The 25378-nt window shown below is 56.2% G+C and overlaps 9 protein-coding genes across 9 annotated transcripts; 6 read left to right on the top strand and 3 right to left on the bottom strand.

Moving 5' to 3' along the window:
• Positions 1 to 239: 239 nt before the first annotated feature.
• Positions 240 to 2633, top strand: BCV69DRAFT_280557 (ammonium transporter). The gene is made up of 3 exons (XM_025491655.1): positions 240 to 755; positions 844 to 909; positions 996 to 2633. The coding sequence occupies exons 1-3, from the start codon at positions 686 to 688 to the stop codon at positions 2339 to 2341; spliced, it is 1482 nt and encodes a 493-aa protein (XP_025350110.1). The 5' UTR covers positions 240 to 685; the 3' UTR covers positions 2342 to 2633.
• A 610-nt stretch (positions 2634 to 3243) lies between these two features.
• On the bottom strand, positions 3244 to 4185 carry BCV69DRAFT_245665 (YjeF N-terminal domain-like protein; the record flags this gene model as incomplete). The annotated part of the gene is made up of 2 exons (XM_025490168.1): positions 3244 to 3653; positions 3738 to 4185. The coding sequence occupies 2 exons, from the start codon at positions 4183 to 4185 to the stop codon at positions 3244 to 3246; spliced, it is 858 nt and encodes a 285-aa protein (XP_025350109.1).
• Positions 4186 to 4643: 458 nt separating this feature from the next.
• On the top strand, positions 4644 to 6928 carry BCV69DRAFT_266456 (FAD/NAD(P)-binding domain-containing protein). Its single transcript, XM_025490809.1, has 3 exons — positions 4644 to 4954; positions 5053 to 5315; positions 5400 to 6928. Exons 1-3 carry the CDS (start codon positions 4931 to 4933, stop codon positions 6769 to 6771), a joined length of 1659 nt encoding a protein of 552 aa, XP_025350108.1. The 5' UTR covers positions 4644 to 4930; the 3' UTR covers positions 6772 to 6928.
• A 301-nt stretch (positions 6929 to 7229) lies between these two features.
• Positions 7230 to 8584, top strand: BCV69DRAFT_102717 (putative RPL11B-ribosomal protein L11). The gene is made up of 4 exons (XM_025489021.1): positions 7230 to 7269; positions 7387 to 7399; positions 7885 to 7907; positions 7991 to 8584. The coding sequence occupies exons 2-4, from the start codon at positions 7394 to 7396 to the stop codon at positions 8457 to 8459; spliced, it is 498 nt and encodes a 165-aa protein (XP_025350107.1). The 5' UTR covers positions 7230 to 7269; positions 7387 to 7393; the 3' UTR covers positions 8460 to 8584.
• Positions 8585 to 8934: 350 nt separating this feature from the next.
• Positions 8935 to 14304, top strand: BCV69DRAFT_310449 (putative CHC1-clathrin heavy chain). The gene is made up of 2 exons (XM_025494792.1): positions 8935 to 9354; positions 9446 to 14304. Exons 1-2 carry the CDS (start codon positions 9173 to 9175, stop codon positions 14298 to 14300), a joined length of 5037 nt encoding a protein of 1678 aa, XP_025350106.1. The 5' UTR covers positions 8935 to 9172; the 3' UTR covers positions 14301 to 14304.
• A 693-nt stretch (positions 14305 to 14997) lies between these two features.
• Positions 14998 to 15933, top strand: BCV69DRAFT_239983 (PLC-like phosphodiesterase; the record flags this gene model as incomplete). Its single annotated transcript, XM_025489989.1, has 1 exon — positions 14998 to 15933. A coding segment is annotated over one exon (936 nt), but the record flags the coding sequence as incomplete, so codon positions are not given.
• Positions 15934 to 16224: 291 nt separating this feature from the next.
• Positions 16225 to 19194, bottom strand: BCV69DRAFT_280554 (hypothetical protein). Its single transcript, XM_025491654.1, has 4 exons — positions 18391 to 19194; positions 18267 to 18313; positions 17479 to 18167; positions 16225 to 17414 (listed from the first exon to the last, which is right to left on the bottom strand). Exons 1-4 carry the CDS (start codon positions 19098 to 19100, stop codon positions 16356 to 16358), a joined length of 2505 nt encoding a protein of 834 aa, XP_025350104.1. The 5' UTR covers positions 19101 to 19194; the 3' UTR covers positions 16225 to 16355.
• A 314-nt stretch (positions 19195 to 19508) lies between these two features.
• BCV69DRAFT_280552 (hypothetical protein) lies at positions 19509 to 20516 on the top strand. Its single transcript, XM_025491653.1, has 4 exons — positions 19509 to 19599; positions 19683 to 19887; positions 19979 to 20122; positions 20223 to 20516. Exons 1-4 carry the CDS (start codon positions 19524 to 19526, stop codon positions 20296 to 20298), a joined length of 501 nt encoding a protein of 166 aa, XP_025350103.1. The 5' UTR covers positions 19509 to 19523; the 3' UTR covers positions 20299 to 20516.
• BCV69DRAFT_310445 (pyruvate carboxylase) lies at positions 20484 to 25142 on the bottom strand. The gene is made up of 7 exons (XM_025494791.1): positions 24871 to 25142; positions 24697 to 24752; positions 24530 to 24608; positions 24376 to 24440; positions 24269 to 24302; positions 24076 to 24182; positions 20484 to 23981 (listed from the first exon to the last, which is right to left on the bottom strand). Exons 1-7 carry the CDS (start codon positions 24919 to 24921, stop codon positions 20756 to 20758), a joined length of 3618 nt encoding a protein of 1205 aa, XP_025350102.1. The 5' UTR covers positions 24922 to 25142; the 3' UTR covers positions 20484 to 20755.
• Positions 25143 to 25378: the final 236 nt, after the last annotated feature.

The following is a 25378-nucleotide window of genomic DNA, read 5'->3' as shown; positions in this document are numbered from 1 at the left end:
GGGGCCTGAAGACTTGGTGGCGGAGGGGGGCAGAGGGGCGGGCAGCAGAGGAGAGTCGCAATTTGAAAAGTAGAGGTAGCTTCATGCATGGTTATCTCTAGAAGCACGTCCGACTTTCGGGCTGTCCGGCCTGCCAATGCTCCTGCCAGGTCCCACCGCTTGGGGCCTCGCAGGTGGCAGCTAACAAGGCCATCCACTGCCGCACCTCGTCTGCTACCCGGCCCCCAAGTCGCTGACATCCACGAGGGGCAGAGCGTAATCCCAGTGTCGAGATACTCCCAGTCTGACCAAGGCAAAAGTCCCGCCTCCCGGCTCTGCGAAGTGGTAAGCTACGATAAGGGCAGTCAGGCACACTAAGCCAAGAAGACCGGGCCGCTGAGGCTCCGCGTCGGACATTGGTACCTTGGCTCAATCTCCCTCGCTGCATTATAAGGACGGATCAATAGCACGCCCCCCCTCCCCCTCACAGCTTGTCTTTCTTTCTTCCAGTCACACCTCACGAACCGCACTTGGCCCACCTCCTCCCCTACACCCCTCCTCTTCCTCGCCGGCCCCCCCACCACCTCGTCTCGCTCTAGCACAAGCAGGCAAAGAGGGCAGCAAGTCTTGGCCAAGCTCCGCCGCACATCAAAACACCACCTTCGGACGCATATAGCCATACCCACCACAAGTACAATCTCACAATATGGTCAACGTAACCGCAACGCCTGAGGGCAACATCGCGACCACCGTAGATGGAGAGCAGTACATCTACAGTGAGTGTCTGGGCAGAACCCGTTTGCGCGTCTTTTGCAGCTGCAGGCTCCTGACTTTCGCCGCTTCTTTGCCCCTCTTCTTGATCAGACCTCGGTGACATCGCCTGGGTTATTGTCGCCACAGCCCTTGTCTGGATCATGATTCCCGGTCTGGGTGAGTAGCTTATGCCAGTCACACCCTTCACTCCTTCCCAGTCTGCGGTGCTAATCTGTCGAGCTCCTGCTATCCCGCTCCTCCAGGCTTCTTCTACGCTGGTCTGCTCCGCAAGAAGAGCGCTCTGTCCATGCTCTGGATGTCCATGATTCTCTCGTCCATTGTCCTCTTTGAGTGGTTCTTCTGGGGCTTCTCCCTCGCTTTCTCGTCCAGCTCGGGCAACGCCTTCATCGGTGACTTGGCCCACTTTGGTATGATGGGCGTTGACATCCAGCCCTCAGCTGGAGGTTCCTACATCCCCAACCTCCTCTACGCCATCTACCAGGGAATGTTCGCCGCAATTACTCCCGTCATTGCCGCTGGTGCCTTTGCTGACCGAGCCAGGCTCCTGCCGGTGATGATCTGGACCTTCTGCTGGAGCACCATCGTCTACAACCCCATTGCCTACGGTACTTGGAACGTCGGTTATGGATGGATGAACAACCTGGGAGGACTGGACTTTGCAGGAGGCACACCCGTCCACATCTCCTCTGGAACTGCCGCTCTCGCCATCTCCATCTTCCTTGGTCGCCGAAAGGGTTACGGAACAGAGGCCCTTGCCTACCGCCCCCACAACGTCTCCTACGTTGTTCTGGGTACAGTCTTCCTGTGGTTCGGCTGGAACGGATTCAATGGTGGTTCCGAGATTGGTGCCAACCTGCGAGCTGTGATGGCCATGTACGTCACCAACATGTCTGCCGCCGTGGGCGGATTGACCTGGATGATGTGGGACTACAGGCTAGAGCGCAAGTGGTCTGCCGTCGGATTCTGCTCTGGTGCCGTTGCCGGCCTGGTCGCTATCACCCCTGCGTCGGGTTACGTTGCTCTGCCCGCCTCTGTCGCCTTTGGTGTTGTTGCTGGCACTGCTTGCAACTGGGCTACCGCACTCAAGGGTTTCATGGGAGTCGATGACGCTCTGGATATCTTCGCCGCCCACGCCGTCGGTGGTCTGGTTGGAAACATCATGACCGCCCTCTTCGCCGACAACCGAGTTGCCTCCTTCGACGGCTCTGACCCCATTGGCGGTGGATGGATCAACCACCACTGGATCCAGCTGGGATACCAGCTTGCCGACAGCTGCTTCGGTTTCGGTTGGTCCATGGCCATCTCCTTTGTCCTGCTCTTCGTCATTGACCGAATCCCCGGTTGCCACTTCAGGACTAGCGACGAGCGCGAGCTCATCGGTGCCGACCTCGGTGAGGTTGGTGAGCCCTGCTACCACGGTCTCAGCGGCGGTGACGAGGTCGACGCTATGTTCGAGTCTGCGTCCAACGACGTCGGTGCTGGTTCCACCCACTCTCCGGAGAAGCACGAGGCCATGGTCGACGAGTCTCCTCGCCACGGCGGTACCGCTCCTGAGCCTCTGGCCAGTTCTCACGCCAGCTCTGCTTAGATTCCCCACCCCACTCCGTCATCGTTAGGCGCCCGCATACATGATTGCAATGGATGAGACCTGTGGCGTAGGGTCGAGGAGCGGGCCTGCGCCTCTCTACTCGCCTGGCCTCTTTCCAAACCCACCCGCCTCTTGCTCTTGCCCATTCTTCTTGCTTTCCCTCGTTCTATTTCCTGCTCTCTCTCTTCCTCTCTCTTTCAGTAATTCCCCTTCTCTTTACTTCTACACTTGTTTCCAAAGTCACGTCGAGGTCTGTCTCTCTTCTCCTCGTTGAATCCTCTGTTTTTTTTTTGTCCCTTCTGTTATACCTGTTTACGTGAAAAAACGACAAAAAGAGACACAAAAAAGAATGAAAACCGCCCATGTGGCACTCTTTACTCTCAAAATTTCCTCATCATTGCCTGTGTGACTCGCTTGATTTGGCAATCGGTGTAGACTAATGGCATTTTAGTCTTGAAGGAGGCATTCACCTGTGTGAATGATGGCAGCCCTCTCTGGGGCGTGGCGCTCTGGGTTATAGCGTCCATGCCCTCGACGCCAGCTGGAAGGAAGTGGGGTGGCATGAATTCGAGCCCGATGGCCCAATCTCGATCTCGATCACGATTTGGATCTCCCGATTCCGTGCGTGCAGGCAGGTCTCAGATGGAGGAGAAAAGGGCTGTTTCAGGCTACAGTCCATGCTGGTGCAGATGAGAGCAGAGGAGTGGAGAGGAGAGGAGAGGAGACGAGAAGGGCAGAATACGATGGATATATTGCTTGGTGACTCGCCTGAGCTGCTCTGCACAATCACTCGGCGTCTTTGTCTTCTCGTCTACTTTCCACGAGTGACACATGACCTCTTTGAACGAAACGGGTACTGTCCTGCTGCGCTGATCTTAGCCAAATGTCATCTCTCAGACTGACTAGGGCTGAGGCTCCTGAGTCTCTCCTACTCCCTCTTTGTCCTCCGGCGCTGGCGTCCATCCTGTGATGTCCATCACTTGGTCATCCCCCACATACCCATCCACGAGTGTCTCAAGTCCATACTTCTGAACAATGCTCTCCGGCAAGAACCTTCCGCCCAGCAAGGAGACTCCGTTGAACCTCTTCAGACCAGTCTTGGGGGCAGTGAGGGAGATGACGACGTCTGGAGTGAAGACGTCTTCGTCGCTTTGTCCATCGGGTGCTTCGTCGACAGACCAGCCTGAGGGGATATCTACCGATACGATCGGAGGGCGGGTGATCCGGCCGATGAATTCGAGACGAGATTCATCTCTCATAGACTCGAGGGCGGCGGCGAAAGGAGGTCGAGGAGGACCTTTGAAGGAGAAGCCTGTCGTGTAGCATTTGCAAGGGAGAGAGCGATAAGATTTGAAATTCCTCTAAAAGCTCTTAGGCCGCCTCGTCTCCAACTCACCAAAGATCGAGTCCAATACTACGTCTGCTGACATCAGTCCATCGTCAAAGCCGTCTTCGTCCAAAAAATCAACTTCCATGGCCTGGAGCTGCTTCTTTAGACTGACAAAGATATCTGCCTTTCCCTGCTTTGGATACCACACCTGTACATTATAACCCCAGATCTTTGCGTGTCGAGCGGCCACCAGTCCATCCCCACCCTGATTACCCGGACCAGCAGCGACGAGGAGGTTGGGGTACTTGTGAGGAGGGTAGCACTTGAACACTGCTTGAGCGCAGGCGAGGCCGGCTAGCTCCATGAGTTGGGGAAGGAGGAAGCCACACCCTTCGGGCGACATGAGTTCTTCGTCGATGGCGGCTGCTTCCGATGCATCGATGTAGCGTAGATAGCCCACAGTTGGGGTGGAAGAGGAGGGGCTGGCATCACTGACAATGGCGGACTCGGACATGTTTGTAGACAGGTTGCGAGGAGTGGAGATCAGAGGAAGAAATGGGCGCCTGTACGCGTTGGAGGGGAAAGGGAAGCTGGGGCGTAACGTAGAGCTTGAAGCAGAACGTGGAAGAAGCGAAGTACTAGTGAAACGTGCTAAAGGTGGAACAGCCAATCGCATGCGACGAGGCAAGGGGAGAGGGAGAGAGAAGGAGTAGGGGACAGAGGTGGGGGGAGGGAGGAGAAGAGGACAGGGTGGCTCACCGAGAAAGCTCAAGGTCAGGGAATCACTTCAGGGTCCAACGCCATCACTCAGGTCCCGTCAGCCGTCAGCCAGTCAGCCACGCCTTGGCTTGGCTGGTCGCCTCCACCTGCCGCTCATCACGCTGACTGCACTGCAACGCCGTCTCGTACACCGCAGGTAGATCAAGCAGACGAGCCGATAGGTCATCTCCTCATATACAACGTCGACCACTCCTCTCGAGTGGTGGGCCATCTCAGCCTCTCACATTGTGAAGCGACTGCCCAGCGAAGGAGAATAGGCGGACCCTTCGCTACCCTCGCCCTGTCCCGCCCGGCTCTCGGCCTGAGCCACCCGTTGCTTTCAGCCTCCGCCCGCTTCCACTCCACAGCACACGTTTGATTCCCAGGAAGCTGCTCTTCCGCCAGGTCCAAGGACGTGAGAGTGCCTTTCCATCTTCCCCTTCTACAGCTCTCATCATCAGCTTCACTTCATCCACTGCAAAGCCTCAAGCTAGCCCAGTATGGCCGTGGTGGCATCGCTCGACGTGAGTATAGTGGACCCCTTGCAGCTCACCAGCACTTTGGACCTTGTGTACACGCCCTGACGTATCCGCCCGCTCGCTTTCACACCTTGCCCTGGTAGCCTTTCGGCATCATCTCTCTCATCTACCAAGCCATTCAGATCGTCATCTCGTGGGTTTTCTCACCTCTCTACCCCCAGCTACAGCAACCGCAAAAGCCACTCAAGCATGTAGCCATCATTGGCGCAGGCATCACCGGAATCAGCTCCGCATCCCACCTCCTCGGACATGGCTTCGATGTGACCATCTTTGAAGCCTCTCAAGACGTGGGAGGAATTTGGGCAAATGTCAATTCCACTTCCGGCCTGCAGATTAGCAGTATATTGTGAGTACAGTGCAGCCCCAAACGATACTCAGCACACATCGTCTCTGATCCGCTGCACATCATCCGCCTCCACTATTCTCGCAGATACCGATTCCATCCCAGCGTCAAATACACCAAAGGTTATCCCAAGCGAGACGAGATCTTGGAGAACGTCAAGAAGATCTGGAAGTCATATGGCCTGGACAAAAAGACTCGCTTTAACCAAAAGGTCACTTCGATCACCCGTCATGAATCTTCGGGTGATCCCGAGAAAGGTGGCCTGTCTAGGTGGATCATCAATGGCAACGAAGGAGACATCTACGATGGACTCCTCGTGTGCACCGGTACTTGTGGCAAGCCTAAAATGCTCGACCTCCCCAATCAAGAGAAGTTCATGGGAAAAATCGTTCACTCCAGTCATCTTGACGGCGTCGACCTCAAGGACAAGAAGGTGCTCATTGTTGGCGGCGGCGCCAGTGGAGTCGAAGCCCTTGAGCTTGCCGTAGCGAAGGGTGCCCGAAAGCCTATGATCCTCGCCCGAAGTGACAAGTGGGTCATCCCTCGCTTCACCGTTGTGGACACTGTGCTCGCTTTGCAGCCTCTCGGCCGCCAGACCTGGCTGTCCTGCATCCCCGAAATCTTACTTCGCAAACTTCACTATCGAGACCTGGAGGAAAAGATGGCTCCCACGACGCCCTTCTATGCTTCGACTCCCATTGTCAACTCTACTGCTCTTCAGGATATTCGAGAGGGCAAGGCAGACTACGTGCGCGGAGACGTGGTCGAACTGCAAGGCCACTCTGTCAAGTTCAACAAGAGAAAGCGTGGCTCCAAGCCTGAAGACGAAGGTCAAGAGACGAATTACGCTGCCGACGTCATCGTTGTTGCTACTGGCTTCGAGATCCCACCGCTCGATTTCCTGCCCGACGACCTCTTCCCTGAAGACTACGTTCGCCCCAATCTCTACCTGCAGAACTTCTCCATTAAGGACGTCTCAGTCTGCTGCACTAATGCATCTTTCATTGGGGCAGTCGGCACCGTAGGACACGTACACATCGGTATCTATGCAAGGATCTTGGCCGTCTTCCTGATGGATCCCTCCACGCGCCCACTGCCCCGAGATGCTCGCCTCTGGGTCGATGGTATCAGATGGATCAAAGCTCGAGCGCCCGGAGGAGCCCTCTCCTTCTTCACCTACATGGAGCTGATGATCTGGCTCGTTTCATTCAGCTTCTTCAAGATCGAGAGGCTGAAGTACTTCTTCTTTATCCTGCTCGGATGGGGCTTCTGGGTCAGGCAATCGTATGACGAACAGGGTCAGGTCATGAAGGACAAGAAGGGAAGGTTGACGGGAGAGCCCCACTTCAGATGGTCCTTGACCAAGCTCATCCCCTTTTACTACGCAAAGACTAGGTATGCCGTGGGAAGCTCTCCTCGAATTGGAGGTCCCTCGGCCGTCAAGGTCAATGGTGCTTAGTTGGTCTCGTCGGCAAAGGATAGGGGGGTGTCTACGATACCTGCATGCTGTTCCCTCTATGCTGTAGCATGTCAGAAGTCTTGTAGAATTGTCGACGACGTCGTGATCGCGTTTGTATCTTCTTAACTCCTTCCTCATATCTATGCTTGGATACGCCTCATGCCATTGTGATAGATTCGCTGGCTTGCCACGTCGTCAGCCAGTGAAGTGTGAGCTCTGCTAGGGCATCTGCCATGGCGGGCGGGCGGAAGAACGCACGGCGGCGAGTGTGGCCCCGCTCGGGCGAAATCTGCCAAGGTCACGTGCCGCGCCGAACGGAAGGAGTCGCTCGCCGCTGTGCGCTCATGCCGGGTCCGCGATTTTCCCCTGCCTGCCCGCCTGCGTGCGCCCGCCATTCCCACTCGTCCGAATCTCTCCCTTACCCGTCACCCTTCCTCACAAACTTTCCCCCCTTCGCACCTCTTCAAGACTAATCTCACAATGGCTGAGTCAAAGGCTGTGTGAGTACGACGATGCTTTGTTGCGAAGCGAAAGAGAGAATCTTCGTCTGGGAATGTGAGGCTGACTGAATCCCGTTTGCTGCTCTCCCCCCTTTTTGAATTTGCATCTTCGTAGTAACCCTATGAAGGTTCGTATCTCGTACTAGCGCGGGAACATGACGTGAAGAGGGACAAACCAGCAGGCAGGCTGGGCAGGCAGCGATGGCAGCTTGCTCAGTCGTAGACTGCGCAGAGGCAGCCAGGAAGGGGAAAGATCGAAATGGAGGAGTGAGGCTATGGATAGGGCGCAAGGCGGCCAAATCTCTACATCTCTGCCAGTGTATTTGGCTGGGAGTAGGACAGTAGTCCGGCGCCAGCAACAAAGGACGTTGCAACGTCGCACGGAGAGATCTACGCCAGCTACCTGTGCAGTCCACCCTCGGCCAGGTGGAAAGGGCAGCAGGAGCAGACCAAGAGCGACGTCTCTGCGACACTGCGCTGTGCTAGACACACTGGATGGAGTCATGCTGGAAGGGATGTTCAAGGAAGGCCACACACACAAACCAGGTTGAGTTGGCGAAAGGACTGTTTCACTGACATTGATGCTCCCATCTCCCCCTCTTCGAAATTTCAGGAGCTCCGCGTGGACAAGCTCGTGTAAGTACAGCAGTGTCATAGCAAATTCTCACACCGATCAGGACATGCGCTCACCTCTTCATCACATCCTCTTGACTTCACAGCATCAACATCTCCGTCGGAGAGTCCGGTGACAGGCTGACCCGAGCCACCAAGGTTCTTGAGCAGCTGACTGGTCAGTCGCCCGTCACCTCCAAGGCCCGCTACACCCTCCGAGGTTTCGGTATCCGACGTAACGAGAAGATCGCTTGCCACGTCACCGTCCGAGGCCCCAAGGCAGAGGAGATTCTGGAGCGAGGCCTCAAGGTCAAGGAGTACGAGCTGCGACGCAGGAACTTCTCCGAGACCGGTAACTTCGGTTTCGGTATCACCGAGCACATTGACCTGGGTATCAAGTACGACCCGGCAATCGGTATCTTCGGTGCCGACTTCTTCGTCGTCATGACCCGCCCTGGTGCCCGTGTCGCCCGCCGCAAGGAGAGGACCTCGCGCGTTGGTGCTCCCCACCGTGTGAAGAAGGAGGACACAGCCGCTTGGTTCAAGCAGCGCTTCGACGGTATCATCATGCGCTAAATGTTGCGCGGTTGATGAGCAATCGAGTCACGGCAGCCCCTTTCTTCTCACTCTGTACACATCATTCCCTTGGCCTGACGTGAGGAATACATCTTCTCTCGCCTTGCGGGTCACACATCGCATTCACATTGCATGCTGAGCAGTCGGTCGTTCCTACAATCGCTGCGCTGTTCATGTTGTACCTTTTCGTCTCGTCTCATTTGTCTCTTGAAACGTGACGGTCATTCAGTCCTGTGCGGTTTCGTCTTTGCTATCGGTGCATTGAGTGCCCTTCAAGGCTTGATCGATGAGCATCCAGGCAGACGTGTGGGCGAGGGCAGGCCAGGCTGAGGGAAGTGGCTTTGGCCTTGGCTTGGCTGTGCGCCCGCCTCGCGTCGAGGCTTGAGCTCCACTGCCAGCAATGCGCGCACTCCGCCCACGCCCACACCTCCGACGAGGAGTGGTGGTGATGATGTTCTCCCCCGTTCAGGCAACGCAGCATCGCTTCTTCCCCTCTACCTCACATACGCCCACTCGCCTTGCAGTCGACGGCCAAACATCAGACGTCGACGGGCACCTCCTTTTATCATCCCTCACCATCCTCGTTTGTATACCTGCATACACTCGGGAGCCAATACATCGCGAGCCATCTCCACTCTTCTGGTCCGGCATTCTCGTTGAACCATAGCAGATCTAGCCTCTACGTCAGCCCCTCCCTTTCCCCCTAGCCAGTCATGGCGGACACGCCCATCGTCTTCAATGAGCATTGCGTGCTCACGGCTCTGGGCATCAGCCCGGAGTCGATCAGCTTCGCAACATGTACTATGGAGAGCGAGCGATTCGTCTGTGTCAGGGAGTCCATCAATGGACAGAACAGCGTCGCGATTGTTGGACTAGATGAAGCAACGCCTTCGATGTGAGTAGCTCCTTGTCGTACCTGGCTTTCAGCCGACGGAGTATCAGCTATCCGACGACGCTGACTTCTCTTCCCCTGGCTTCGTTTCCAGAATGCGCCGCCCTATCACAGCAGACTCAGCAATTATGAACCCAGTGTCCAAGATCCTCGCTCTGAAGGCCGGACGTCAGCTGCAAGTCTTCAACTTGGAGACGAAGCAGAAGGTCAAAAGCCACATGAGCGATGCAGACGTCACCTTCTGGAAGTGGATCTCGCCAACCTCACTTGGTCTGGTGACGGAGACTGCCGTCTACCACTGGAGCACTGAGGGTGAGGCTGGTCCCAAGAAGATCTTCGACCGCCATGTCAGCCTGCAAGGTAGCCAGATCATCAACTACCGGGTCAGTCCAGACGAGAAGTGGTGCGTCTTGATCGGTATCGCTGGAAACAACACTCCGGGCGCATTCAAGGTCAAGGGAGCTATGCAGCTTTACAGTATTGACAGGGGAGTTTCGCAGCCTATCGAAGGTCATGCTGCTTCATTCGCCGAGCTCAAGACAGACTCGGCTCCTGCTCCCTTCAAGCTCTTCACCTTTGCAGTCCGAACTGGTACAGGTGCTAAGCTGCACGTCGTGGAGATCGACCACCAGCAGGGCAACCCGACCTACACGAAGAAGGCAGTCGATGTCTTCTTCCCTCCAGAGGCTGGCAGCGATTTCCCAGTTGCCATGCAAGTGAGCAAGCGGTACGGTATCGTCTACCTCGTCACAAAGTACGGTTTCATCCACCTCTACGACCTGGAGAGCGGTACTTGCGTCTACATGAACAGAATTTCTGGAGAGACAATCTTCACAACTGCTGAGCATGAGGCTACCAGTGGTATCATCGGTCTCAACAAGAAGGGTCAGGTCCTGTCGGTCTCAGTCGATGAGACCAAGGTCATTCCCTACATTCTCGGAACCCTCAACAACTCGGAGCTCGCCTTCAAGCTCGCCTCCCGAGGTGATCTCCCTGGAGCCGATGACCTCTACATGCAGCAATTCCACAGCCTCTTCAGCACGGGGCAGTACGGAGAAGCAGCCAAGATTGCCGCAAACTCGCCGCGAGGTATTCTGCGAACAACTCAGACAATTGAGCAGTTCAAGCAAGTGCCTAATCAGCCAGGTACGCTCTCTCCTATTCTGCAATACTTTGGAATTCTGCTTGAGCGAGGGTCGCTCAACAAGTACGAGTCCCTTGAGCTGGCCAAGCCTGTACTGGTACAGGGAAGGAAGCATCTGCTGGAGAAATGGCTCAAGGAGAACAAGATCGAGTGCTCCGAAGAGCTGGGAGACATTGTCCGTCAGCATGACATGAACCTGGCGCTCAGCGTTTACCTGCGAGCCAATGTGCCCAACAAGGTCGTGGCCTGCTTTGCCGAGACTGGCCAGTTTAACAAGATCGTGCTGTACGCGAAAAAGGTCGGATATACTCCCGACTACGCTGCTCTTCTGCAGCACATTGTCAGGATCAACCCGGAGCAGGGAGCAGAATTTGCAAGCAGCCTTGTTGCCGATGACTCGGGACCTCTGGTGGACGTTGAGCGGGTGACGGACATCTTCATGAGCCAGAACATGTTCCAGCAGGCCACCAGCTTCTTGCTTGATGCTCTCAAGGACAACAAGCCGGAGCAAGCCCACCTGCAGACTCGTCTGCTCGAAATGAACCTTATCAATGCCCCTCAGGTCGCTGATGCAATCTTGGGCAATGACTTGCTCTCCCACTACGACAGACCACGAATCGCCAACTTGTGCGAGAAGGCCGGACTTTTGCAGCGAGCCTTGGAGCACTACGAAGACCCAGCTGACATCAAGCGCGTGGTGGTCCACTCCAACCTGCTCAACGCCGAGTGGCTGGTCGGCTACTTTGGCCGTCTGACAGTGGAGCAGAGCTTGGACTGCCTGAAGGAGATGCTCAAAGTCAACATCCGCCAGAACCTACAGGTCGTTGTTCAAATTGCTACCAAGTACTCCGACCTCCTTGGCCCCGTGAAGCTTATCGAGATGTTCGAGTCGTTCAAGTCCTTCGAAGGACTGTACTACTACCTCGGCTCTGTGGTGAATCTGTCCACCGATTCCGAAGTGCACTTCAAGTACATCCAAGCTGCCACTCGCACTGGCCAGATCAGGGAAGTCGAGCGCATCTGTCGAGAATCAAACTACTACAATGCTGAGAAGGTCAAGAACTTCCTCAAGGAAGCCAAGCTGTCCGACCAGCTTCCGCTCATCATTGTCTGCGATCGATTCGACTTTGTCCACGACCTGGTTCTCTACCTCTACCAGAACATGCTGATCAACTTCATCGAAGTCTATGTTCAGCGTGTCAACTCGTCGAGGACTCCTCAGGTCATTGGAGGTCTTCTCGATGTTGACTGTGACGAGGGTGTCATCAAGAACCTTCTGTCTTCGGTCACAGGACCAATTCCCGTTGAGGAGCTCGTAGAAGAGGTCGAGAAGCGCAACAGGCTCAAGCTCATCATGCCCTGGATTCAGTCTCGTATCGAGAGCGGCTCTCAGGATCAGGCCCTGTACAATGCCATGGCGAAGATCTCGATCGACTCGAACAACAATCCAGAGGCATTCCTGAAGGACAACAACCTCTACGAGCCTCGAGTCGTGGGAAAGTACTGCGAGAAGCGAGACCCATACCTGGCCTACATTGCCTATGCCAAGGGCTTCTGCGATGAGGAGCTCATTGCCATCACCAATGAAAACTCGATGTTTAAGCACCAGTCTCGCTACCTCGTCATGAGGCGGCAGCTCGACCTGTGGGCTCAGGTATTGCACCCCGAGAACGTACACCGAAGACAGCTCGTGGACCAGGTGGTCACCACCGCCGTTCCCGAGTCCACCAACCCTGACGATGTCTCCGTGACTGTCAAGGCTTTCATGGCGGCTGACCTGCCGCACGAGCTCATTGAGCTGCTCGAGAAGATCATCCTCGAGCCTTCTGCCTTCTCGGACAACCGCAGTCTGCAGAATTTGCTCATGCTGACAGCTGTTCGCACGGACAAGGGCAAGGTCATGAATTACATCGATCGGGTCTCTGGATACGATGTCGCTGAGATCGCCAAGATTGCCATCGACCACGGCTTGTACGAGGAGGCCTTCCGCATCTTCTCCAAGGCAGAGCAGCATGGCGATGCCATGAATGTGCTCGTGGAGCACATCGTGTCCATCGACCGCGGTTACCAGTATGCCAACAAGCTCAACAAGCCCGAGCTCTGGTCCCGACTTGGTAAGGCCCAGCTCGATGGATTGCGCGTCAAGGATGCCATTGACTCCTACGTCAAGGCCGAGGACCCGTCCAACTACGCCGAGGTCATTGAGATTGCCGAACACGCTGGTCGTGAGGAAGAGCTGATTCGCTTCCTGCAGATGGCCCGAAAGAAGGCAAGGGAGCCACAAATCGATACCGAGTACGCCTACTGTCTCGCCAAGGCCAACAGGCTCGGCGACATGGAAGAGTTCCTTGGTATGACCAACGTTGCCGACATTCTCGCTGTAGGTGAGAAGTGTTTCAACGATGAGCTCTATGCTGCATCCAAGCTGCTGTTCTCTTCTGTCTCCAACCACGCTCGGCTTGCGACCACCTTGGTGTACCTGGGCGACTACCAGGCTGCCGTGGAAGCTGCTCGAAAGGCTGGCAACACCAGTGTCTGGAAGCAGGTTCACGCAGCCTGTCTCGCCAAGAACGAGTACAAGCTGGCTCAGGTGTGTGGTTTGGCTGTGGTACCTCACGCCGAGGAGCTGCCGTCTCTGATCAGGTCGTACGAGCGCCTCGGACGCTTCGGCGAGCTGCTGGACTTGCTCGAGTCGGCCCTTGGTCTCGAGCGTGCTCACATGGGTGTCTTCACACAGGCTGGTGTAGCTTTGGCCAAGTACCGCCCTGAGCGCCTGATGGAGCACCTCAAGCTCTACTGGTCTCGCTCGAACCTGCCTCAGCTGATCAAGGTTGCTCAATCGTCGCACCTTTGGTCTGAGCTGGTCTACCTGTACATCAAGTACGACGAGATGGACAATGCTGCCCTGACAGTCATGGAGCATTCGGCCGAGTCATGGGACCACGATCAGTTCAAGTCGATCCTTCCCAAGGTGGCAAACCTGGAGATCTACTACCGTGCCCTGTCCTTCTACCTGCAGCAGCACCCGTTGCTCCTCAACGATCTGCTGGTCGTCTTGGCGGCACGAATCGACCACGGTCGAGTTGTGAGGATGTTCCGCCGAGCGGACAACGACAATGTTCCCCTGATCCGCTCATACCTGATGTCTGTGCAGCACCACAACCTCGAGGCAGTCAACGATGCATACATGGACCTGCTCATCGAGGAGGAGGACTTTGAGACGCTGCGAGTGTCCATCGACGGCTACGACAACTTTGACGTCATTGCCCTTGCCTCTCGACTGCAGAGCCACGACCTGCTAGAGTTCCGACGCCTTGCTGCCCACCTGTACAAGAAGAGTGCTCGTTGGGAAGAGAGCATTGCGCTTTCCAAGGCCGACAAGCTGTTCCGCGATGCCATTGAGACTGCTGCCATCAGCAAGAGCGTCGAGGTTGCCGAGGAGCTGCTGAGCTACTGGGTGGACATTGGTCACAAGGAGTGCGTCACTGCCACGCTGTATGCCTGCTTTGACATTGTGCGGCCCGATGTGGTCGAGGAGATGAGCTGGAGGCACGGCCTGAATGACTTTGTCATGCCTTGGCGACTGCAGGTGCAGCGTGAGCACGCGACGAAGCTCAAGAGTCTGGAAGCGGCCGTGCTGGCGCTGTCTACGAAGCAGAGCAGTAAAGAGAAGGAGGAGGAAGACGCGCCGATCATCGGACCGGGTGGAATGGGTGGACAGAAGTTGTTGACGGGTGGTGCTACGGGAATGCCGTCCATGCAGACGGCACAGCCATGGCCGAATGGAGGAGGCTTCTACCAATAAGGGCAGTCGGGGGTGGGGTCGGGGGCGTGATAACGGGGATGGGCCGCCCGTTGAGTAACCTGAGGGTGACGAGTGTTTCCTGGTGGTCCTGTCGTGTCAAATGCAATTGAGATAATCGTGCAACTGCTCCTCGCCCTTGTCGTCGTCGTCGTCCAGGGTGTACCGTATGGACGTGGATGTGACACCAACACTGCCGGCGACTTTGTGTGTCTTTGTGTGCCGAGGCGGCCGTGGGATGACCGTGGACACTGACGCAGTGCCTGACGCGGGGTTGGTGTTGCTGTGCGGCCGTGTTGCGTCTTGGCGGCGGCGGAAATTACTTTGGCCGCACGCACGCGCCCTGCAGCCGCCGCCCTCCCCCGCCAAGTCACTTCCTCCCTTCCTCCCTTCCTCCCTTCCTTACGTCCGCCTTCCACTGCGTCCTACTCGCACCTCTTCCTCCCTTCTTCTACCTCGCACTTGGTACACTCCTCTCTTTCCTTCGTCCATCTCTTCTCCCGCCTTCTACCAGTGCCTTAGCCAGCCTCTACACCCTGAGCTACAAGTGATCCCTCCCACAGCTTGCCTGGCGCATTCTGTCTCCTTTCTTTACATTATCAGCATGCTCTCCACTTCGTTCCTATCCACGGCCCTCGTCGGTGCTTTGTCAATCGGCGCAGCAGCCGTAGCCGCCTTCCCATCTGTGTCACCTAGCCCCGCCACCCTCGTCTCCCGGGCCACCGTATGCAATGGACACGACTCCCTCTGCTCCCGCAAATACTCCAATGTGACCTACATCGGTACACACAACTCCTATGCCATTGCCAGTGGCACCTCCAATGTTGCTGCCAATCAACAAGTCTCCATCACGACACAGCTCAACAGTGGAGTCCGTATGCTCCAATCCCAGGCTCACAACTCCACCAATGCCACGATCACCGGTGCGGGCATTGACCTTTGCCACACTTCCTGCGACCTTTTCCAAGGGGGAGCTATTGAGTACTGGCTTACCCAGATCAAGACTTGGGTAGACGCAAATCCAAATGATGTCCTCTCGCTCCTCATTGTCAATTCAGACGATCTTCCGCCCACACGCTTCGCAGAGGCTTTTGAGTCTACTGGACTAGTCTCGAAGATGTATGCTCCCACTTCCAGCAGCCTGTCTAGGAGCAGCTGGCCTACGCTAGGCGATCTCATCGATGCAGGTACCACTGTCATAGCCTACATGGACAATTCGGCCAACGTGTCCTCCGTGCCGTACCTGCTTCCCGAATTCAGCGCCATGTGGGAGAATCCTTACGATCAGCTCTCCACCCCCTTCAACTGCTCCGTCGACCGTATCGGCTCAGGACTAAAATCCAACAATCTGATGTACCTAGCAAACAGTTTCCTCGATGAAGGAGTCGCCTCTATCCTCGTCACACCCGATACCGACGCCCTCTACACTACCAATTCCGAATCCTCCGTCTTGTCAGAAGCAAACAATTGTGCTTCGGAGCACACCTACTATCCAAACTTTGTGCTGGTGGACTACTACAATATTCCCGAGAATGACGTATTTGCGGCTGCAGCGCAGATGAATGGGGTCAACTTCACCAACACGACGACATCCAGCACTTCTGGCTCAAGTGGCTCGAGCAGCAGCGGCAGCAGCGGCAATCGAGGCGCCCTCGTTGGCTCTGCTGCTCTGCTGGTCCTCCTCGGCACACTGGTGTCGGTAGCATTAGGCGCCTCTCTGTAACGGCTGACGGACGTCTACTGTTGACTTGTATAGCTCCCGCCACCAGCGTTCGTTGTCCGAGGACGTCTCCGTTCACTCTTCTTCACCATCTCGCATCAAAAGAAGCTACCTTTTACGCCACGCCACCACACCACACCACACCACACCACGGACACTGACATTCCGCCTCTTCTCGACCCTTGCTGTATATACAAGATCTTCATCTCCCATCTGTGCAAAGAATCCGAATTTATACGATCCAGTTGCTAGCGTTGATCTATGTACATGTCGGATGAAAAGCACCAGCAGAGGGAGGAGATGTGAAGCAGGTAGATGCATGCAGTAGGCCATCTAATCTAAGTGGATTGCGTGTCGTCTGTTTGAGTAGTGTCGTCCTCAGGAGTCAGAGGGACAGGGACACTTCCCCCGACGTCCTCTACTTCCTCTTCAACGTCTTCCACTTCGGCCTCTAGCGCACCAGATGCTGAGCTAGTAGCCTTTGCCTTGCCCTTTTTCTTCTTCGCCTTGTTCTTCTTGTGCTGCTTTGCACTCTGCGTCGTCACCGTACCCTCTTCCATTGCTCTGGCAGGTTGCACTGCTTGCTTGCCACCTCTTACGATAAGATCCCCTCCTTGCGCCTCTCCACCAGCCTCACGGATTCGCTCCGTGGCAGAAAGGGCAAACATGAGATCCCTCAGTTGTTCCCCCTGATCCTGCACCACCCGCTTCAATTCCTCTCCCTCGATTTTCCTCCGATCCATCTCCACCTGCTGAGCCTCCAGACGCTCCATTAAACCACGACCGAGGGAACGCTCTGAGCGTAATTCAGAGGAGAGCTTTGAGCCTGCCTCGAGGGCCTTTTCGCATCGTGAAGCCAGACGGGTGTGAGTTTCGTCGAGCTTGGACCGTTCAGTGAGCCAGCGCTGCCGCTCTTCTTCGAAGCGAGCCTCTTGAGCAGCGAGGAGAGGAGCAGACGTTTGCTCGAGCGCCATGGCGCTGCGCACTTCGTCGAGCTCCGTCTGCAGACGACGCACTTGCTCCTCGTAGTATGCGCGTTGCGACTCGAGTTGAGACAGGAGGAGGTACTGATACTCCAGTGAGATTGCTTCGAGCTTCTCGTCGGTGGAACCCAGCTTTCCTCCCGACTTCTTCGGGTCGTCTTGCTCTTCGTCTCCCTCCTCCTCAGACCACGCACCCCCTTCCTCGTCTTGTCCAGCCCGACCTCTTCGCTCAGATCTACTGGGATGTCCAGACCCACCAGCCTCGGCAGAAACGCCTCTACGCTGGTGCCGACGACGCACGGGAGTAGACTGAGAGGAAGTGGGAAGCTCGACCAGCTTGCCGTCGGCTCGATTTTGGATCAAACGGTGGATGTAGCCGTCATTGACATAGTCCCATACTCTGGACGTTTCGAGCTGCGAATGAGATGGTATGCGTCAGCTCTCGCATCACCTGTCTCGGTGTGGGGTCTGAACTCACTTCTAGACTGTAGATGTGCCCAGATTCGGCAAAGTGTTGCTTAGCGCATCCTTTCTTGTAGCGTCCGCATCCCACCGTTGCACATATCAGACAGACCCAAAGATCGTCTGTAGTCCCGCAGACGGTGCAATTGGTTGCATCCTCCTCGCCATTTGTTTCGTCCCGGCCCACTCCTGCTCCAGCTCCGGCTCCACCAGGACGATGCCTGGAGTTGCCAAAGACCGAAGCGCTTCTTGACGTTGCTCTGTTCTGGCTGTATCGGCACACTGGACACCGAGCGTCACCCCACCTCGAGAGACACTCGCAGTGGAAGGTATGCTGACAGCTGACCGTCATGAGCCCCGTCACGGATGAGTCCATGCGCTCTAGACAGACCGGACACGTCGGCAGCTCTTGTGCGAGTGAGAGTGCCAAGCGGGTGGCTGGTGTCGTTGTAGAGACGGGCGCAGAAGACGAACCAACTTCGCCTTCGCGGGGGCCTGTGGAGACTGCTGGTAAGGGCCAGGGATCTGAATTGGCGAGTTGAGGGTATGCATAGGGAAGCTGAGTAGATGTAGAGACGGTCACTTGTGTCACATAGACGATCTGCGCTGTAGAAGATTGAGAAGAGCCGCCTTGGTCCCCAGACGAGGCAAAGTATGGAACTGTCTGATCGCAGTACTGCTTGTAGAACTCTTCAGCATCGGAAGCTGTGTTACCACATGAGTATATGGGGGAAAGGTAGTCTAATTGCCAGTGAGCTGCTGCAAGGGGAATGGCTCAGCCTCCGACTCCTTAAGTTCACTCACCGTCTCTGAACTGCATCAGGACCGTACACCGCGACGCATTTGCTTCCCTTGTGGGCGCAAATGGGAAGATCTCGGCGTCAGTCACCGTCGACTATATGAACAGAGCCGCTTCTCACCAACTCACCTGATCATCCGAATCTTCTCTATACTGTCTCGCGCCGGCTCCACCCAGCCCAGAAACTCAGCAGCGGTCATCTGTATCGGCAGTCCCAGAACCGCTAGCAGTGTCCCGGAGTCATCATCTAGAGCCACATCCGGCTGTGGTGCTCCTTCTCCCCCAATTTTGCCTTGACCTTCCCGAAAGAGATGTACGATACCGAAGAGGACTTCAGTCGTCTGCCCGCCTTCGCCCTCCACGGGAAAGGAGCTGCTCTGGATGAAACGCGCCTTCCAGATAGATGAGGTCGCGCTTGGCGTCAAGGGAGCGCTATTCGGTACGCGGGGAGAGTCTACTGATCTCGAAGAGCCTGCTTGCGCTCCCTCGAGACTCGTTGAAGCGGACATCTCTTCGACTTTGTCCAAACAGTCGATGCGGAGGGAGCCGAGTCTTGGGTCGAGGGCTTGCCAGGCAGGGGCGCTTTTGGAGCGCACAGGCAGTGGAGCTGTTTCACTGGAGTTCTGAGCAGCTGTTGACACGGAGGACGCCTTGAGCAGCTCTGTAGCTGCTGTAGTATGGAAGAGGTCGACGTAGTGCAAGCCCCCAGCTGCCCCAGCTTCTGGCTCCTTGAACGTCGAGGACGAGTGCGAGGCCGAGGCCGATATTGTCTTCCCCAGGCTGGAATTGGACGTGAGGCTGAGGTGAATCTGGTACTGTTCTCCAAGTACCGTCGGCATCGCCGCTTGGCCTCGTCTAGCAACTCTAGACGGGCGGCAGAGGCTGAGCTGGCTGTATGCTATCTAGAGACTTGGTGAGTAGCGTAGTGGAGCGGTACGGAAGCGGGCCTGCAGCGCGCCTTTCCGTGTGTGGGCGCAAAGGCGGACCGATGCTCCTCCGTCCGTCCGTCCGTCCAGTCGCTCCTTCGCATCCTTCCGTGTCGCCGTCGTGTTGCCATTGTCCTCCCATTCTGCCACATAGAGCTGCGTCCTCCTCTTCCTTCAAAACCCCCCGGCCGTCCTCAGACAGTCTACGAACGGTCGCTGTCCTCTGCAAAGGCAATCAATCGACGACTTTGCAGCTTATACAGGCTTCCGAGACTGACTGCGATCACACACACCCAGTGCGAAGTAGTCCAGTGACTTGTAGTAGATATCACAGATATGCCAGGAAGGAGGAGACATCCGGGGAATAAGGACGCTGAGCAAGAGGATGCCACACAGGGGAAGCTCCCTCGGGGTAAGTGGAACAGCGACCATATGCGACCTTTGCTGCGAGAAGCGAGCGAGACTCAACTCTTTTCTTTTGCTCTCACCTCGCAGGCTTCTCGGAAGAAGGCGGCGATGAAGTGAACACCATCAGCATTTCTGAGGCCCTGACTCTGCTGCGTGAGAAGCTCGATGATCCTGATAGGCCGAGCGGAGCAGCAGCCAAGGATGGAGCGAACCCGGTGCTGCAGAAGACGATGGAGTATCTGGACACTTTTAGTCGGTACAAGGATTTGGACACGGTTAGGCAGCTGAGGACGTGAGTTGTAGTGAACACATTGGGACATGCAGATGCAGAATCTTCCGAATAGACGGCCATTGCTCATTCCCTCTGAATGCCCTCCTGACAGGCTCCTGATCGAGAACTCAGAAGCAAATGCGTACGACGAAGAGGGAAACGAGACGGACAGTCTCGGCCTCACAGGCTTCGAACGGGCGCAGCTGGCGAATCTGGCTGTCGAAACGGTAGAAGAGGCCAAGAACTTGATCCCTACGTGAGTTGAGCCAGACAGTCCCATCGACTTTCCGTTCATCTGGACAAAATCCTCACTATCGACCCTCCTCACTCATTATTGCTTTTCACCACCCTGCCAGACTCGAGCCGCGAGACGACCAGAAGTTGCAGCAGCTCATCGATGAGCTGTCTACTTTGCGAAAGTTCCAAGCCTAGACTCATTACACAAGTGGGGAGGAAACCCACCTAGAAGAGCTAGCTGCCCAAGCGATGTGCCCAGTCTCCTTACACGCTCCTTACCTTGTCCCTCCCTCTCTAACTCTCCTCTGTACTTCTATCTCGTCAATTGATCAAATTCAAAGTCTCTCATACGCCTTATTGAGACTCAGACTGATCACACAACTCTACTTCTTTTGCAATTTGATACTACTGAATTGTTTCCTTCTGGATTACTTTCTAATTCGAACGATTGCGACAAGAGAGACGGGTCTTCCTTCCTTCCTTCCTCTGAGATGAGAAGCATACCTCCACCAGCGATGGACTGATTGACTGACAGACTGACAGAGACACATCTCCTACCCAGCTTCCTCCTATATACGAATGCTCTCCTCTCCATATCGCTTCACTGCTTCCTATTCATCGCGCGTAGACAGGCACCCACACATCACTACGCTCAGTGCTTGATCTCGGCGAGCAAGTCGCCCGCAGAGACCGAGTCATTGGCCGCGACGGTGATGCGGCTGATGTGTCCGCCAACGGGGGCAGTGATGGTCTGCTCCATCTTCATGGCAGAAGAGATGAACATTGGGTCTCCTGCCTTTACCTCCTGCCCTTCCTTGACACGAATCTCGATGATCACACCAGACAGTGGCGAGCCGACGGAACCAGGGTCGCTCGTGGCCTTTTCGCGCTTTTGCACCTCGACGGCCGCTCCGCGGTCCTCGACTTCGATGGAACGGGGCTCGGCATTGAGCTCGAAGAAGACTTCCCTCGTACCCTTTTCGCCGTTGAGCTGGCCGACGGCGAGGAGCTTGACGATGAGCAGCTTGCCTCGGTCGATGTAGGCGTGCATCTCTTCACCGCTGTTGAGCTTGCCGAGGAAGAAGCGAGTGGGCAGGTTGCTCAGGTCACCGTACTGGTCCAGGAAGGCCTGGAAGTCCTCAAAGACCTTCGGGTAAAGGGCGTACGAGATGGCGTCGGTCGTGGTCATGCTCTTGCCGTACTTCTTGGTGAGATCCTTCTTGATCTTGCTAATGTCGCAAGGCTCGAGGCTCTTCCATGGCTGGTCTCCGACGACCTCCTTGCCTCGGAGGATCTTCTGCTGGAGCTCCTTGGGGAACCCACCAGGCGGAGAACCGAGGTATCCCTGGAAGTACTGAACCACAGAGTCGGGGAAGTCCAGCTTGTCTGCGCGAGCCTCGACATCCTTGCCCTTGAGCTTGTTGGCCACCATGAATTGGGCCAAGTCACCACAGACCTTCGACGAGGGAGTTACCTTGGTAATGTCGCCCAGGAGCTTGTTCGCCTCGATGTACGCAGACTTGATGGCGCTCCACTGGGAGCCCAGACCAAGTTGCTGACTCTGGAACATCAGATTGGTGTACTGTCCACCGGGCATCTCGTGGTCGAAGACGGATGAGTCGGAAGCCTTGACGTTGGCCTCGAAGCACTGGTAGAGCTGTCGCACCTGGGTCCAGTACAGGTTAAGGTTCTGGATGTCTTCGTGACGGATGCCGGGACCCAGACCAGTCTGCTCAAGAGCACTGACCAGGGCACCCATAGAGGGCTGCGAAGTGAGTCCGGACATGCTATCGATGGCGACATCGACAACGTCGGCGCCGGCCTCAGCACAGGCAATCATCGACGAGAGTGCGATACCTGCAGTGTCGTGGGAGTGCACGTGGATGGGCAGCTCAGGGTACTTCTTTCGGATGGCACCGACGAGCATCCTAGCAGCAGCGGGCTTCAGCAGACCAGCCATGTCCTTGATACCCAGGATATGGATGCCCTCCTTAACGAGCTTGTCGGTGAGGTCAACATAGTACTCCAGAGTGTACTTGGGGTGCTTCTTGGGGTTGGCGACATCTCCAGTGTAGCAAATGGTACCTTCTGCAACACCACCAGCCTTCTTGGCGGCATCGATACCGAGCTTCAGAGAGTCGATGTTGTTGAGCGAGTCAAAGACACGGAAGATGTCCAGACCGTTCTCCACTGCCTTCTTGCTGAACTCGTAGATGAGGTTCTCAGGGTAGGAAGTGTATCCAACCGCATTGGCTCCACGGATGAGAGCCTGGAAGGGAATGTTGGGCACGAGCTTTCGCAGCTTTCGCAGTCGCTCCCATGGGTCCTCGTAAAGGAATCGCATGGCTACATCAAAGGTGGCACCTCCCCAGCACTCGAGAGAGAATGCATTCTTGAGCACGTGCGAAGTCTCCTTGGCAATGTTGACCATGTCAATGGTTCGCAGACGAGTCGCAAAGAGCGACTGGTGAGCGTCTCGCCAGGTGGTGTCCATGATGAGAGTGCCCTTGTAGGCGCGGACAGCCTTGGCGAAAGCCTCGGGGCCCTCGTTGACAATGATGTTCCTCCAGCCCTCTGTGCATGGCTTGCTGGCGTCGAGTGGCTTGCTCGGGTCCTTGGGGTCAGTGAAGGGAGGCATGTCGATTTCTTCGTGCAGTCCAGGGTCTCCCTGCTGACCAGAAATGGAGCTTCCATTAACAGCAACGTCTCCCAGGTAGGCGAGCAGCTTCTGGGCTCGATTCTTGGACTGGATTAGGTTGAAAAGCTCAGGGGTATCGTCAATCATGGTGGTCCATGTTCGAGCGTTGGCGAAGTCCTCGTGGGTCAACAATCGGAACAGGAAAGGAATGTTGGTCTTGACTCCTCGAATACGGAACTCCACGAGGGCTCGCAGCATCTTCCTTCGGGCGACTTCATACGTAGCACCTCGGCAAGTGACCTTGACCAGCAGAGAGTCGTAGTGAGGAGTGATCTGAGCACCGGCGAAACCAGAGCTGGCATCCAGTCGGACACCATTGCCTCCTGCGGACCGGTAGACCTCGATTCTTCCAGTGTCAGGCTGGAAGTTCATGGCGGGGTCCTCAGTGGTGATACGACATTGGATGGCGGATCCACGCTTCTGGATGTTGCTCTGGCTGATACCCAGGTCCTCCAGGGTAGCGCCGGCAGCGATCTGAATTTGGGCGCCGACAATGTCGATACCTGTGATCTCCTCGGTAATGGTGTGCTCGACCTGAAGACGAGGGTTGATTTCGATGAAGTAGTGTCGGCCCTGTCGATCCACGAGGAACTCGGCGGTACCGGCATTTCGGTAGCCTGCCGTCGTTGCGATCTTCACAGCATCGGTGAGAATGGACTGCCTGACCTTGTCGTCCAGGTTGGATGCGGGAGCGACCTCTACGACCTTCTGGTGACGACGCTGCACAGAGCAGTCTCGCTCGAAGAGGTGGACACAGTTGCCCTCTCCGTCGGCGAGGAGCTGTACCTCGATATGTCGGGGTCGGTCCAAGAAGCGCTCGATGAATACGGTCGGGTCACCAAATGAGTTTTGAGCCTCCGACTTAGCTCGGGAGAAGGACTCCTCGAAGTCCTCTTCTTTCCTCACGACTCGCATACCTCTACCTCCTCCTCCCATGGCAGCCTTGATGATAATTGGGAACCCAATGTCCTTGACAAATTGGGCAGCTTCGGTGTACTTCTCGATGGCCGACGGTGTTCCGGGGACGATGGGAACATTGGCTTTCTGGGCGAGGTCACGAGCTTTCACCTTGTCACCCAGTCCATCGATAGTCTCAGGGCGGGGGCCGATGAAGGCGATGCCGGCATCTTCGACGGCCTTGGCAAAGGCTGGGTTCTCAGAAAGGAAACCGTATCCGGGGCTGAGCGGGGAGTAGGTGGTTAACAAGGGGGACCGTGCGAGTCAGAATTTTGTTGGGTCTCCAGGCCTACCGAGTATTGCGGTCTAAGACTCACTGGATCATGTCCACACCGTGCTCCTGAGCGATGCGGATAATGTCTGGGATGTTCAGGTAGGCCTGGACAGGTGTGAGACCGGCACCGACTTGGTAGGCTTCATCGGCCTGCAAAGGGTGTGGAAAAGGACGATGGGCAGGGAATGTGAGCTGCGCTGTAACACAGGTTGACTCTTCTGACAGTCTCTGCTCACCTTGTATCTGTGAGCGCTCATTCGGTCTTCGAAACTGGTAAGTGCAAAGGGCACCAACGTACGCGTAAGTAGAGAGACTTGGGCTTTGCTGCATCCACATGACTCACCTGTAGATGGAGACCGTGGTCATTGCCAGCTCATGAGCTGTTCGAAAGATTCGAATAGCGATTTCCTGTGGAAAGCAAGGCAGGGGCGCGGTCAGAAATTCTGCTCCTGACTTGTGGACAATTGCGTCGACTTCGCAGCCATGCCTCTACTCACACCTCGGTTGGCTACGAGGAGCTTCTTGAGCGGCCCTCCGGCCTGGCTACCGAGATCCTTTCGGATCCGGTTGATGGACCTGTCATGTCAAGTGAGCATGGAGACGCGATATCAGCGTCGGTCTATCGGGGAGATTGCGGGATGGACGTTGATTGCCGAGCACTTACGGGAAGAGATGACCAGTGGCATTGCCGGGCGTGCCAGGCTGGCTCTCAAAGGTGTCCTAAGGGTAGAGGGAACGAAGGGAGGAGGCAAAAGGTAGACAGGATGGACGCAGAGAAAGGAGGTCAGTGCCATGATCGGGGCTTTACCATCCTTTGCTCTCCCTGAGGCGGACTCACGACAAAGGACGACTTGGGTACTCCTGCAGGAGCTTCTGCCGACTCGGTCATTGTGAGCGTTTGACAGACGCGAGAGGAGGAAAAGGGAGCTTCTCAGAAGCGTAGGTTGTAGGAAGGAGAACTGTGTGAGGGCTCTAGTGGGTTACGGTAGCTCCTCTTTGCCGTGTGAGGGAGAGGGAGGGAAGGTGAGGGGGAGCAGTGAGTGGTAAAGGGTCGATGGAAGGGGCGCTGTGATCGGTATCAGAAGGAAAAGCGCGGCGATGCGAACATCGACGTCGACGCACAGGGCGGGCGGGCGGGCGGGCGAGGAGAAGGCAGGGCACGGCGAGATAAGGGCACACCACCCCCTCTTCTTTGCCTATGCGGCACTGCACCAGTCTCTTGGCCCCACCCCACCAATGCTTCTCCCTGAGCACGGGGCAGCGATCCACAGACGCAATGCGCCTTCCTCCACCCACACAGTCACGCGCACCATCGCTTGCCTGCCTCCTGGCCCCCGCCAATGGCG

Source organism: Pseudomicrostroma glucosiphilum (genome assembly GCF_003144135.1).
Source record: "Pseudomicrostroma glucosiphilum strain MCA 4718 unplaced genomic scaffold BCV69scaffold_2, whole genome shotgun sequence".
NCBI lineage: Eukaryota > Fungi > Basidiomycota > Exobasidiomycetes > Microstromatales > Microstromataceae > Microstroma > Microstroma glucosiphilum.
Note: the sequence above shows the minus strand (reverse complement) of the source record. Positions and strands in the feature narration are given on the sequence as shown.

Coding starts and splice junctions, on each gene's coding strand:
- BCV69DRAFT_310445 (XM_025494791.1), bottom strand. CDS start 24,921: ATGACCGAGTCGGCAGAAGCTCCTGCAGGAGTACCCAAGTCGTCCTTT. Junction 24,441..24,529: donor TCCTCGTAGCCAACCGAGGT/GTGAGTAGAGGC, acceptor TGCTTTCCACAG/GAAATCGCTATTCGAATCTT. Junction 24,303..24,375: donor ACCACGGTCTCCATCTACAG/GTGAGTCATGTG, acceptor TGCACTTACCAG/TTTCGAAGACCGAATGAGCG.
- BCV69DRAFT_280554 (XM_025491654.1), bottom strand. CDS start 19,100: ATGCCGACGGTACTTGGAGAACAGTACCAGATTCACCTCAGCCTCACG. Junction 18,314..18,390: donor GAGAAGATTCGGATGATCAG/GTGAGTTGGTGA, acceptor TGCGCCCACAAG/GGAAGCAAATGCGTCGCGGT. Junction 18,168..18,266: donor CCTGATGCAGTTCAGAGACG/GTGAGTGAACTT, acceptor GTGGTAACACAG/CTTCCGATGCTGAAGAGTTC.
- BCV69DRAFT_310449 (XM_025494792.1), top strand. CDS start 9,173: ATGGCGGACACGCCCATCGTCTTCAATGAGCATTGCGTGCTCACGGCT. Junction 9,355..9,445: donor GATGAAGCAACGCCTTCGAT/GTGAGTAGCTCC, acceptor CTTCGTTTCCAG/AATGCGCCGCCCTATCACAG.
- BCV69DRAFT_266456 (XM_025490809.1), top strand. CDS start 4,931: ATGGCCGTGGTGGCATCGCTCGAC. Junction 4,955..5,052: donor CCGTGGTGGCATCGCTCGAC/GTGAGTATAGTG, acceptor TTGCCCTGGTAG/CCTTTCGGCATCATCTCTCT. Junction 5,316..5,399: donor CTGCAGATTAGCAGTATATT/GTGAGTACAGTG, acceptor CTATTCTCGCAG/ATACCGATTCCATCCCAGCG.
- BCV69DRAFT_280557 (XM_025491655.1), top strand. CDS start 686: ATGGTCAACGTAACCGCAACGCCTGAGGGCAACATCGCGACCACCGTA. Junction 756..843: donor TGGAGAGCAGTACATCTACA/GTGAGTGTCTGG, acceptor CTTCTTGATCAG/ACCTCGGTGACATCGCCTGG. Junction 910..995: donor GATCATGATTCCCGGTCTGG/GTGAGTAGCTTA, acceptor CCGCTCCTCCAG/GCTTCTTCTACGCTGGTCTG.
- BCV69DRAFT_280552 (XM_025491653.1), top strand. CDS start 19,524: ATGCCAGGAAGGAGGAGACATCCGGGGAATAAGGACGCTGAGCAAGAG. Junction 19,888..19,978: donor ACGGTTAGGCAGCTGAGGAC/GTGAGTTGTAGT, acceptor CCCTCCTGACAG/GCTCCTGATCGAGAACTCAG. Junction 20,123..20,222: donor GCCAAGAACTTGATCCCTAC/GTGAGTTGAGCC, acceptor CCACCCTGCCAG/ACTCGAGCCGCGAGACGACC.
- BCV69DRAFT_102717 (XM_025489021.1), top strand. Junction 7,908..7,990: donor CTCCGCGTGGACAAGCTCGT/GTAAGTACAGCA, acceptor TTGACTTCACAG/CATCAACATCTCCGTCGGAG.